The sequence below is a fragment of the Saccostrea echinata genome, unplaced genomic scaffold, assembly GCF_033153115.1.
Source record: "Saccostrea echinata isolate AGI-Se365-2 ecotype Australia unplaced genomic scaffold, CSIRO_AGI_Sech_v1 ptg000054l, whole genome shotgun sequence".
In the NCBI taxonomy this organism is placed as follows: Eukaryota; Metazoa; Mollusca; class Bivalvia; order Ostreida; family Ostreidae; genus Saccostrea; species Saccostrea echinata.
The window spans coordinates 43,242,245-43,254,402 of NW_026889803.1; the positions used below are offsets into that span (position 1 = coordinate 43,242,245).

The 12,158-nt window shown below is 33.0% G+C and overlaps 1 protein-coding gene across 1 annotated transcript; it reads left to right on the forward strand.

Moving 5' to 3' along the window:
• The first annotated feature begins 3,534 nt into the window (after window positions 1-3,534).
• Window positions 3,535-5,360, forward strand: LOC133205775 (uncharacterized). The gene is made up of 3 exons (XM_061341643.1): window positions 3,535-3,764; window positions 3,939-4,082; window positions 5,215-5,360. The coding sequence occupies exons 1-3, from the start codon at window positions 3,580-3,582 to the stop codon at window positions 5,354-5,356; spliced, it is 471 nt and encodes a 156-aa protein (XP_061197627.1). The 5' UTR covers window positions 3,535-3,579; the 3' UTR covers window positions 5,357-5,360.
• Window positions 5,361-12,158: the final 6,798 nt, after the last annotated feature.

Sequence of the window (12,158 nt, forward strand, 5' to 3'; positions counted from 1 at the left end):
TGATATAATTAAACATGCCATTAATGTACACAAAATATAAAAATTAAATCCAAGGGAGTGTAGATATTGACATGTTGTCCTACTGTTTAAAAACTTTAGATCTGAAATTTATAGACTCGGTACATGTATGTAATTCTAAATATATTAAGCTCAGATTACATGTATATAAGCAGTACGTATACTTTCCAGCGCAACAACACAGACAAGAACTAGTAGTACAGATGGAATAAAAGCAATGTAATACACTAAATTAGTTAAATTCTAAGATATATATATATATATATATATATATATATATATATATATATATATATATATATATATATATATATATATATATATATATATATATATATAATTTTATTAATTTTTTCGGTCAGGTACAGGGGGTAAGGATTGCTAACTACATGTATTATACTGACGCCGTCAACTCTGAAAGAAAATTCATCTTTCGAGATCGTTATTTTTAAAGGTGGGTGTCAATGGAAAACATCGCCGTATATGGCAATCGATGTATAGAAAAAGGCACACATATATACTGTCTAGTATATAGGTCCTTGGTTAGATAGAACGTTCTATCGTTAAAATGATATCGTCCTGCGGACCCGGTTTAACGGTAGAATTCGTTCCGTGTATTGGCAATGTAGCAGTCCCAAGACACAGATTATTCTGACTAGTCCCTGATAGACATTATGAAATGATTTCTGATTTTTAATGAAAGTTATGCTTTATGAACAGGCCCGTATGAAGCAATTTCACTTTGAGGGGGCACAACTATTCATTTTCAGTTGGGGGGGGGGGCACTATCAACTACCAAAATTTCTTGACAAGCAAAAAAAAAAAAAAAGGTCATCAGATGTTAGTATTGACGGGGGCACAAGCATATAGTAACTATATTTTCTATAGTATTCTATAGCCCCCCCCGTGCCCCCCCCCCGGTTCCTACGGCCATGATGAAGTAAAAAAAACGCAGGGACTTCTGATGTTAAATTGCTACATGTATGTACTTGGAGAAAGAAAATAGAAAGACGAGAATTCGAGAAAGAACTATAATTTACTGAATAAGGAAACGCATAGAAAAAATACGGGAAAAATTACGAGGCAAAATTTGGCAAGTTAATGTTAGTATTTTTTAAATTAAAAATGTTGACTTCATTCATTCATCAGCCATTGCCAAGGTCTGGAAATTAACATCATTCATTCATCAGTCAAGGTCTTGTCACAGTCTGGTCTGATGCCAGAAAGTGGGCGTGACTTAAAAAACTGATTCTTCTGGCAAATACACCACAGCAACATCAAAGCAAAATCTAAAAAGGCATTGTACACTTATCAACAAGAAAATGTATCATTTAAGTTTTAAGTCACATATATTTAACACCTTCATTTTTGTCTCGGAACTCCTATACATATACTATAAAAATTAAAAAAAAACAACTTTTTGCTGATAAATAAAAATTTTCACTACGATCTTTTGACTGATTGCCCTATTTTCAAAAGCTTCAAAATCTCAAGTTAATTAATTGTTGTTCACATTAAAAATTCCGTACATAAAAAATTTGTTGTAGTTTTTCCTTTGAACTGAATGGTGATAAAAGTATATATAAAGTTCCAACTCATCAAAACAAAACTTAGCAAATAAAACTAGCTCTGTATAACAAAATTGTGATAGGCGACAGCTGTTTAATGACTGGATCTGTTGTCCGAAGCCACAGATCTGTTCTCGGGAAAATTAAGGTCAGACAACATGTTCCTCAATAATATATAATTTTTCCCCAAGAATTTGTCATTGAAGTACTGCTACTTTAACACGTTTCATCGCAAAAAATTGAGGTACTTTACCAGGGATTTGTGCAAGATACCAGAGGATTATGTTTCCTTTATAATCCTATTTGAAAACATTTGAATTGTCAATATCACATTTTTCTAAGACACTTTGAAAACGGTTTAGAAATCACAAGATAATGTTAACATTATAGACATTTGAGGAATAGTATCTATGTAAAATTTTCATATATAAAGATATTTGATTTTGTTTTTTCTCAGCTCTATTAAGAAGTGATATTTTTTTTCGAAATGACAATATTTTAAAGGCAAATAGAAAGACTTATAGATTTTAAGATTTTGTCGAAAATGTATCTACTGTCCCTTCGTTCTGAATAAAAGATAATATAGTTCAAATCACCAATTCAATTCAAAGACACTAAATACTTGCATCAGCAAATTACTGAATTAAAAAAAAGGCTAGGAGTCTGCGGCTAGAAGGCAATACCCCCGGAAGCTCCTCAAATTCAAGGGTTTTAAATGATAAAATTGCCTTCACATATTTATCTTTTTACAACTATACAACTAAACAGGAAAAAAATGCTGAAATTTAACAATACTTACAGCCACATGCACAAAAATATGTTTTTAAACGCATTTCCAATATTATGAAGGTATATTAAAATTTTCAACTGTGAAATGCTGTAATTTATCCACTGAATAAAACTGACATTTAAAAGATAACAAAAGTGTTATTTTCACAGTGTAAAAATAATAATCAAAGTACCGTATGGCAGCACAATTTTGCTAAAATGTGGTCATTCTTACATGTATATCAAACGAATTCTTTCACATTTTAACGTTAAAATAACCACAATAAGTTTTAAATTAAAGTTGGCAAATTACTGAATTTTACTTTTGTTTTTTATTTATTTATTTATTTTGCATCATTATTATAAGCACATACATTCATCGTAATATTTGTTTCGAATTTCAACAATGGACAATAAGAAAACCGAAGAAAACCAATACTGCAGTTAACATAAAATTCAATGTTTTGAAGTTGTACATGTATATAAAAAGGAATTCACAAGTGAGACGGTTTTCCCCCCAAAGCTGCCAAGTAAATTCCATATACAGTGTATCCAACTCAAAACATTAAATAGCCTCTTTAAAAATACTGTAACATTTTAAAATATCAATTGTTTTGAAATTGTAGTACCCAAAACAACGCAGTACATTTGGGTGTTAAAATTATTAGGGAAAAAGTAACATTTTTATGATTTATGATTTGCTCTTGCTTTGATTTGAGAATATTGTGAAATTTGTCCCCGAAATTCTTAAAAAAAAAAAAGAAAAAAAAAAAGAAAAAGCACAAATGAATAATTAAATGAAAAGAAATGAAAAATAAAAACTGCAGGAAACGAGAAGTACTACTAATAAAGATTTAAATACAAGCTAAATATTTTTATAAAAAAGTTAAAGGAGGGATAAGATAAATCGGGAAAGTTTAAAAAAAAAATTTTAAACATTTTATATATTTTTAAATTTTTTTATCTATTGAACGTTCGACTTCTTTTTAAAAGAATCTTTTAAAAGAAAAATCTGTGTACTCATTTGCAGTGTTGACAACGGTTTTTAAGCTAAATAAATACGACGCAGTACTTTCGAAAACACAAATTTGAGCACCACATGTTACGTGAATTTAATGAATCCATGTGCCACAAATGACCTTGGTAATGGTATATATCTGCAGAACTGTATACCTGTATCTTATTGAAGTTATTCTTATCATGACCTATTAAAGACTATCATACAATGTGTCGCTGGTCAGTGGTCTTTGTGTTGTTTTCGGCAGTTTGTGGTGCTGTATGGAAACCGAGTGTACATGATACGTGGCAATGGGAACTTAGTTCTGGACATATTGTTACATCAGTGAACGCCCATGTCTTCGATATTGATTTGTTTGATGCCGATCAGAGTGCCATCGATAAACTTCACAGGTAAATTTATATTATAGTAAATTAAATTTAAAAATTAAATTAACATACCATCAAATATTACCCAAATTGACAAGTCGCATAGGAGTTACAAGTGCTCTTCCAATTTCAGTTCATAGCACGTTCCCACTACGATCATGTAAACCATGCAGGTCAAACAATACTTTTGCTTTTCAGCATGGGACGAAAAGTGATTTGTTATTTTTCTGCTGGAAGTTATGAGAACTGGCGTCCGGACAAGAACGAGTTCCCTTCGGATGTCCTTGGTAACAATCTAGAGGATTGGGAGGGTGAAAAATGGCTGGACATTCGAGATGACAGGTTCTCATTCAATACAATAATTCCTTCATAAAATTGATCACAATTTAATATTGGAGTTATTTAAAGAAACATGATAAAATGAAAATGGCTATTTGATCAGCATATAAAAACATGTATGCAACTTAAGGCTAAACATACACCTCTGTAAAGGTATACCAATAAGATACTATTATAGTACATACAGGAATACAGGAAACATTGACGGAAATCCAATTCTCTGCAAAAAATTATGATTTATCAAAGATACATATAAGTAGAAGCCTATGTAGACATTCCTGTTAACCGGATAGAAATATATTCAATAGTTACACAGGAAGTAGCTAAATGCCAGAAATGTTCGCATCTATATTCTCTTTAAACACCCTTTACACTGGGGATGCGAACATTGAGAGATTGTTGAGCGAAGCAGACATAATGGGCCAGATCTCTTAACGATCTTTCAATCCCCAGCCATCGCCATGCTATTCCAGTGGTCTCACACAGGTCATACAGACTCCGCGGTCTCCACATTGATTCTACCAACAGTCTTCCAACGATAGCAAAAGTAATCAGTCTCTCAAAGGTCACCCCCAAAACGCAGAAAATTGCATAGCGATCTCTTTGATCTCCCAGTGATCTCTCAGAAGTCTTTCAAAGAACGCAAAATTTGAACGCATTCGATCTCTAAGTGGTCTCTTTTGGTTTTCTTACAGTGATATCTCTTAGTTACACTTGATCTCCCACCTACAGTGTATATCCATATTTCTCTCAATCCATGATCTCGATTCGATTGTTCAAAAAGTAATCATCCGACAAACTCTCAGAGGTCGATACAGAAAGAAAAAAAATCTGCGAGGGATCTTTTAGAGTGTACTTCTTTTTGAGCACCGTTAGCTCAGTGAACTCAACAATATCCCCAATTTTTCAAGAAGTGCTTTATGATAATAAAAAATATTTACACAGAAACTGACTTACTGAGGCTTTCAGAGATCGAAAAGAGATCGGGCAAGTTGTAATGGCCCAAAGCAAAGGTCTCAATGATTTCCATGTATGTAAGGGCCCTGAGAGAATAGCGAGTGATCAAACTTGAATTGTTTACAAATCTGTCAATTATTTCCATATCATGAAAACTAGAACTTCCGTTTTTTTAAAGAGTAAAAGCTATCATGCGAAAACGACTTGACAAGGCTATCTCACGAAGGTGTGACGGGGTGGAACCGGACAATGTTGATGGCTACTCCAACAATAACGGACTGGGCCTGAAAGCAAGCGATCAACTGTCCTACAACAAATGACTGGCAAGTGGCACGTGTCTCTTTTTCTTAAAAATTATATTGATTGGGATTTCTTTGGGCTAAATGCATTTTAGAATTAGACTGGTTCCAAAATTATATACATTGTATACTTAAAAATGAAGGAAAGATTTTGTCTAATACTGTTATCGCATAACTTTAAAGTGAAGGGGGAAAAATTATTTTCAAAGTTGTATTTTATAATCATATTAATAAAAAAAACCCATACATTTTGTTCATCCTATTACTCGATCTTGCAAATCCATTTCAAAAACGGATCATGGAGGTTTGTATTTAAAAAGGTTAAATGGTTTTCAAACTCATTATATTTTGGATTTCGCCAACTCATACTTGTATCCAGTAACTGAAATAAAATAATTTTTATAGATGTTCATAATTTACCAAATCCAGTTACTAGTATTCTGTATTACATTTACCTAAAGTTGTTATACAGTCTTAATCCGTCTGTTGAAATAGCAACAATGTTTATTTTGAAAGGGTTTCATGTTGAATTAAGTAAGTCAAAGGTCAAAAGTCTTAAACCTCCAGCCCAACAAGCATTCTGACTTCCAATTTTCTCTATGGTTTGTAAGCTTTCAACATTGAAGAAATCAAAAATATACTTTGCGAACACTCATCACAAAAAGTGACAATGATTAGCATGTTTTTTTTTTTAATTTTAGTTTTTTAAAATCTTTTTAGAGGCACATTCCCGTAGTCTATCAGTTGGACTGAAGAACGATGTGGATCAAATTACTTCCCTTGTCAGTCATTTTGATTGGGCACTGAATGAAGAATGTGTCCAACACAACGAATGCAACAAATACCAACCGTTCTTCGATGCTGAGAAGGTACTAAAATAGCATACACATTATAGGCTACTCAATACTTGTAGGATAAGTCCCTCCGCCTTTTATTTTAAATTGTATAAAGATGTGCCGTCGTATGAATAATCAGAAGAAAGTCGCTGAGGTTTTGGTCAACAACAATTTGACCTTTTTTCTTAAATACAGAATTTTGAGCTTGGTGACAATAAAGATGTGTGTTCTTTTATAAACTGATAATACAAGAAATTGTTCCAAGCGTCAAATTTGAGGCGCAAATCCATGTTTTTGCTATAAATTCAGGATTTCGATCAAGACTTTCTGAGATCTTATACTTCGCTACACTGTCACATTTTTTAAATATAAAATACTAAATCGTGGTTCTTTAAAAGAAGTTCTTGACAATTGCAAAAAAGTTTATATGATAGCTACAAACCCATTTATGTGTATTTCTGTCTATAACCAGGAATTTTGTTCCGAGGAGGAGGGGGGGGGGGTGGCACATCAACTATAACAGATATCAAACTCAGAAAATTTTTGACTAGCAAAAAAAGAAAAAAAATAACTTCCCCAAACCTGAAAAACCTATTTCATAAAGGGGAGAGGGGTTGGGGTATGAGAAGACACTTTCCTAAGTCGACTTCCTTCGGATACTTGAGTCTGCTTACCAATTTAATAGGGACCGTGTTTCCCAAGGTGATTCAAGGTCATTTTTTCCGTTATTTTTGCATAGAAATTTTTTATTTGAAATTCCGGGGGGGGGGGGGTACGGACCCCGATTACCCTTTAGATCTGCGTATGAGTAGCCTTAGGGACTCTTTATACACAGCACACTAAAAAGGTCTAATTCTGTGGTACTTTTATGCAGTAGAGTGATCTAAAAACTAAAGTTACTTAAAATCTTCAGGGTATTTCTCAATTTGTAATCAATTCAAGAATTCTTAATATTTTATAAGGCTAAGATAAATAAATTGGACATGTAATTTGCATGATTGTGTTTTCCCCATTTAAGCGGTAATCAACCGTTATTTCTGCAAAACTTTGTTGTCTTTGAGCATTTTCGGGGAAAGGGGGGTACGTGACTGTTATCCTATGTCGAAAATGAAATTATGTATAAGCTCAATATCTGCATGCACCTTTATATGATATAATTTTATTTATGTCCAAAAAAAAAAAAAAAATAAGATATAGATAGTGATTATGAAAATAGTGACGCATTTAACACTATTCTGAAAGATTGTGCAAAACCCTCAACAAAATATGTAGCTAAAATATCGAAATTCAAATCCTGTAGATGCAACAAAAGACATGGTTTACCGCGCCATGCACTGATCTTTGAAATCAAAATCCTTTTAATGGTCAATATAGAAAACTCTTTACACATTTAAGGCTAGTATGCAAATATGAAGAAAAATCATGCAAACAAAAAAATTGTAATGAAGTTAGCAATGACTTTGATACCAATCCTAACACATTTTGGAAAATGTTGCAGAAATTAGATAACACGAAGAATATGTATAACACTTCTCCTGATCTTCCCTGTGAAATATTTTATTGGTATTTTAAAACACTGAATACTGCAAATAGCAATCAATGATTTCCACATGCCATGAAAGAATCTAAAACAAGTTAGGAATATCAATGGATTGTGGCAACGCACTTTGAAAAAAATTTTCAAAGTGCGTTAAAATTGGGACAAAATCAACGCACTTTGTAAACAATTTTTCAAAGTGCGTTAAATTTTGAACAAAATCAACGCACTTTGAATTTTTTTTTCAAAGTGCGTTAAGAGTGTACATCAACATTTTTTACCATGGAGACACTTGACGCACTTTGAAAAAATACGTATAAAACAAAAATTCTGGTCTTCGATTTTAATAATAAACAGTATTAATTTGTTATATTTCTTCCGAAAAACTGATGAATTGATCTACCCTCATCGAGAACGAGGAGAAAACAGGTAGAAAGTCCCTCAGCCCAACTCTCTATCTTTCCTACACAAATATATGTATTTACATAACTGGTTTGACATTGATATTGTTTCTCTCAATAAATTTGAGTTAACGTAAAATAGATGAAAAAATTGAGATAAGCTTTCCTGAAAAAAAAATTACACATTGTATTATATTAAAGAAGAGAGCCGCATAACCTTTATTCAAAATGTATCCACAATGATTCGTCAGAAAAATGCATGTACATGGTAATTAAAACATGCTATTTGACATGTCTAGCGTTTTTATGATATCGAATTACAGATTTAGAAGTAATCTGACTGCATAACTTTATTGATAAAATTGAGGTAAAAATTTCAGTCGAGTGAGTAATGTGGCTAAGGTTTATTCTCTTACTATCAAATAAATGAGTCAACCATCGTTTTATATATGTTCACAATAGATAGATAGATGAATATGATAGAAAAATAGATGAGAGAGAGAGAGAGAGAGAGAGAGAGAGAGAGAGAGAGAGAGAGAGACGGAGAGGGAATTTTCATGGTATGGAAAAATCATAATTGCTCCCTTTTCCTAAGAAAAATGCAATGCTTTAAGTCACTTATCGACACCTACATCTACCAAACTTATTAGAGACTGGATGAAATTTAAAAAAGAAAAGGAAAAAAGAAACGAAACTGTGCTATTAAACAATCATTCCTCCATTATTTCTAAGACCCATTTCCCTTTTATTACAGTTATGAGAACCTTTGGAAACAAGACAACTCCTAAAAATCTTTAAAACATCTATATCTCAGTTCCTGACGTCATCGCCGAAAAGTTATCAAACCAGGTTAAAATAATTACTTATCATGCCTAAAATTTGCAAGGATATTGACCAAGCCATTCACATTTTTTTCAAAGTGCGTTATATGGTCGATATTAACGCACTTTGAAAAGAAACATTTTTTTTCAAAGTGCGTTAACGTGGTCCCAAAATTAACGCACTTTGAAAATTTTTTCAAAGTGCGTAATTTTTCAAAGTGCGTTGTAACAATGGATCTAATTTCAAATGAGATGTTAAAAAATGGAGGCAGTGTATTACTGAAACGACTACAAAAACTGTCCAACTTTATTTTAAATTCAGGGCAATTTCCTACTCGATGGAATAAAAGTATTTTGGTACTCTTACCTAAATCTCGTAACAAACTTGATCCTTGTAATTACAACGGTATTTGCATCACATCAAACCTAAGGAAACTTTGGTTTAAAAAAGCAGAGCCATCAGCTTATATTTTTACAAATAAGAATACCTGTATATCAGTATTATCAGAGTATTATGAAAACAAAAAGCAAAAGGCTTATACAGCTTTTATTGATCTCCGTAAAGCATTTGACACTATATGGAGGGGCCGCCCGCGTGGCGCAGTGGTTAGAGCGTCTGCTCTGGAGTCGCGAGGTAAGGAGTTGATCCTTACGTCGCGGGTTCGAATCCCACTGTGGGACGTGATGAGACCGTATAAACCGAGGTCCCGTGTCGCAGTAGTTGCTGGCACGAAAAAGATCCCTCACTGCTCAATGGCCGCAAGTGCCGAGTATAGGACAAAATTTGCAGCTCTCCACCGGCAAGTGGTGTCGTCTCCATATGAGTGAAAAATTCTCGAGAGGGACGTTAAACAACATTCAAACAAACAAAAAAAACTATATGGAGGGTTGGACTTTTTAAAAATAAACTTTTGAAATCTAATATACACACCAATATTATATATTCTATGTATGAGAATACGAAAACTAAGAAAAAGTTTGCTAATGGTCTCAGTAAAAGTTTTACATCTGAATGTGGTGTTAAGCAAAGTTTATATCTAAAGCCCGTCTCTCTTCAAAATTTTTATTAATGGTATTGCTGATGAACTTAAAACAGGCAATTGCGATCCTGTTCAAATTGATGAAATCTTTGTAAATTGTTTATTATATGCTGATGATATTGTTTTATTATCTGAAAGTAAAACTGGGTTACTGAATTGTTTGAACATCCTTGAAACATATTGTTCTAATTGGAAACTACAGGTTAATGTTGAGAAGTCTAAAGTCCTTTATTTTTAACTCAAATGGTAAATTTTGTATCAAAGAGTTTACATATGATGGAAATGTTCGTCAAACAGTATCAACGTGTTGTTATCTTGGAATATTTACATTTTAGTATTATTTTCTTTATGATATCCATTGGAAACCTACAACATTCAATATCCTATAACATTTTCTCTACATTTTATCGAGTTACCTCGCCTTTTACAGAATCATGGTGAGACTTCCGTTATAACAAAATTGCTAACGCACCATTCAGTCTTCTCAACTGAAATTCCATTTTTCCCAATATAGCCGTTAAATTTGGAGATGTCTTGGAGTCAAAACAAGAATTTCAAATGACCTGCTTCTCCGCAAATCAATTTCTGGAAGATGATTGCATACTGTTTGAGTTCTGATATGAAGTTGGTGGTCATCGGTGGTGGTCAGTGAGGTAGCAATAGCGATAGAAATAATGTAGAGTAGTAAGTCTATTACGGGGCCTAGCAATTGTCCAGTGCTTTGGCATCCGTACCCGGTCGAAGCACCACACTTCTGGTTGCCACTTTGGGATACAATCTTGCAGTAGTGGTGTGGTGTCTTTTAAATGCCATGATCACATATAGAAACATTTTTTTATAAATATATTTATTACTTATCTAATCGCAGTATTTTTAACCAGAAAAAAGAGACAAAATTTAATTGTTTTAATTTTTTAAACCTCTCCATAGGACACCATACAGACTGCCCTTCTAAGGCCAAACGCCGCATTTGATGTCAACATTTTTCTGAGTTTTTCATGAATGCAAGCATAAAGAATACAAGCACAGATCATTCCTCAAAAAGTGTTAGCACAGTTTTCATGCGTTACCATGAAATGGTTACGCTTCACTAAATACTGTATTGTATTCACTAATCAGTTTGGGCATTTAATCGTCTAATTTTTAACTAAAGTAACATATTTATATATCAAATACAACATAAGTTTTGGAAGAGTAAATATTAATTTTCTGTGGTGGTGATTTTGCAGTTTTGTCTGGAACGATTTATGAATGTCGCCTGTTGAAAACCTTGGCACCAACGCCTTAGGTGCTAAGGGTTTTAACCCTATATACCCTCTTAATCACATTACATGTTAAAGGGTTTTTATCACTTCTCAAAATTTTTTGATATGACAAAGTTTACATGGTATTAAAATCATATATCTAAAAATCTTTGTTAGAAAATTAATATTTTTGATGTTTCAGGGATTCAAAGTTTGAATTTCTCAATATGCATATTTTGATCACCGATGTTACGCGCCATTGCTCTGACGTCATAGGTGTCAATCCTGGTCAAGCAAGGTACTTATTGTGTATACAAAACCTGGCTCATTTGTAGTGTCTATTAAACCTGTTAGAAAATAATTAAGAGATAATTGGATAATTGACAGCTAGTAAGATATAATTTAAAGCTTTAGGATGCACAAATGTGCACAAGAAAGGTTTTAGGAAGAATTTTTTTTCACATTTCCTGGACTTGGTCGAGAGATGAAAGGGGGACCTTAATTTTTCTGCAAATGCAATGGCGTTAATCTCTATTCAGAACAATCGTTTATGCCCGATCGATCAGTTTTTTTCTGTCCTATAAAATATTTTTAGGAAAGATACCTTTTTAAAAAAAATAATACATGACAAACACGCATTTTTTAAAAGTCGCACAGAATCTATAGTAGGAATGTTGTGAACTTCGTAATGGCGTACGGCGCCATTGAAGAAGTGTCATTTCTAGTACATGATATTCAGTGCTGAAATAGATAGAAGAAATACAGGATTTATTCATCAAAATGATAATGAAGGAGAATTTAAAATTCCCATATTTATAAATGTTTAAGGTTAAACTTTAGTAATTCGTTCTATTAAGTCGAAGTCCCGAGTTGTCAACGGCTTCGTCTTCGGTGACCTCTCCAATTGTCGGCATATTTTCTGGTTATTTCTCTCTGCTAGACGT

What these genes read in the sequence shown, in the direction of transcription:
- LOC133205775 (XM_061341643.1), top strand. Translation starts at nt 3,580, where the DNA reads ATGTGTCGCTGGTCAGTGGTCTTTGTGTTGTTTTCGGCAGTTTGTGGT. An exon ending in GCCATCGATAAACTTCACAG is followed by an intron (nt 3,765 to 3,938) that starts GTAAATTTATAT and finishes TTTGCTTTTCAG; the next exon opens with CATGGGACGAAAAGTGATTT. An exon ending in CTGGACATTCGAGATGACAG is followed by an intron (nt 4,083 to 5,214) that starts GTTCTCATTCAA and finishes GTTTTTTTAAAG; the next exon opens with AGTAAAAGCTATCATGCGAA.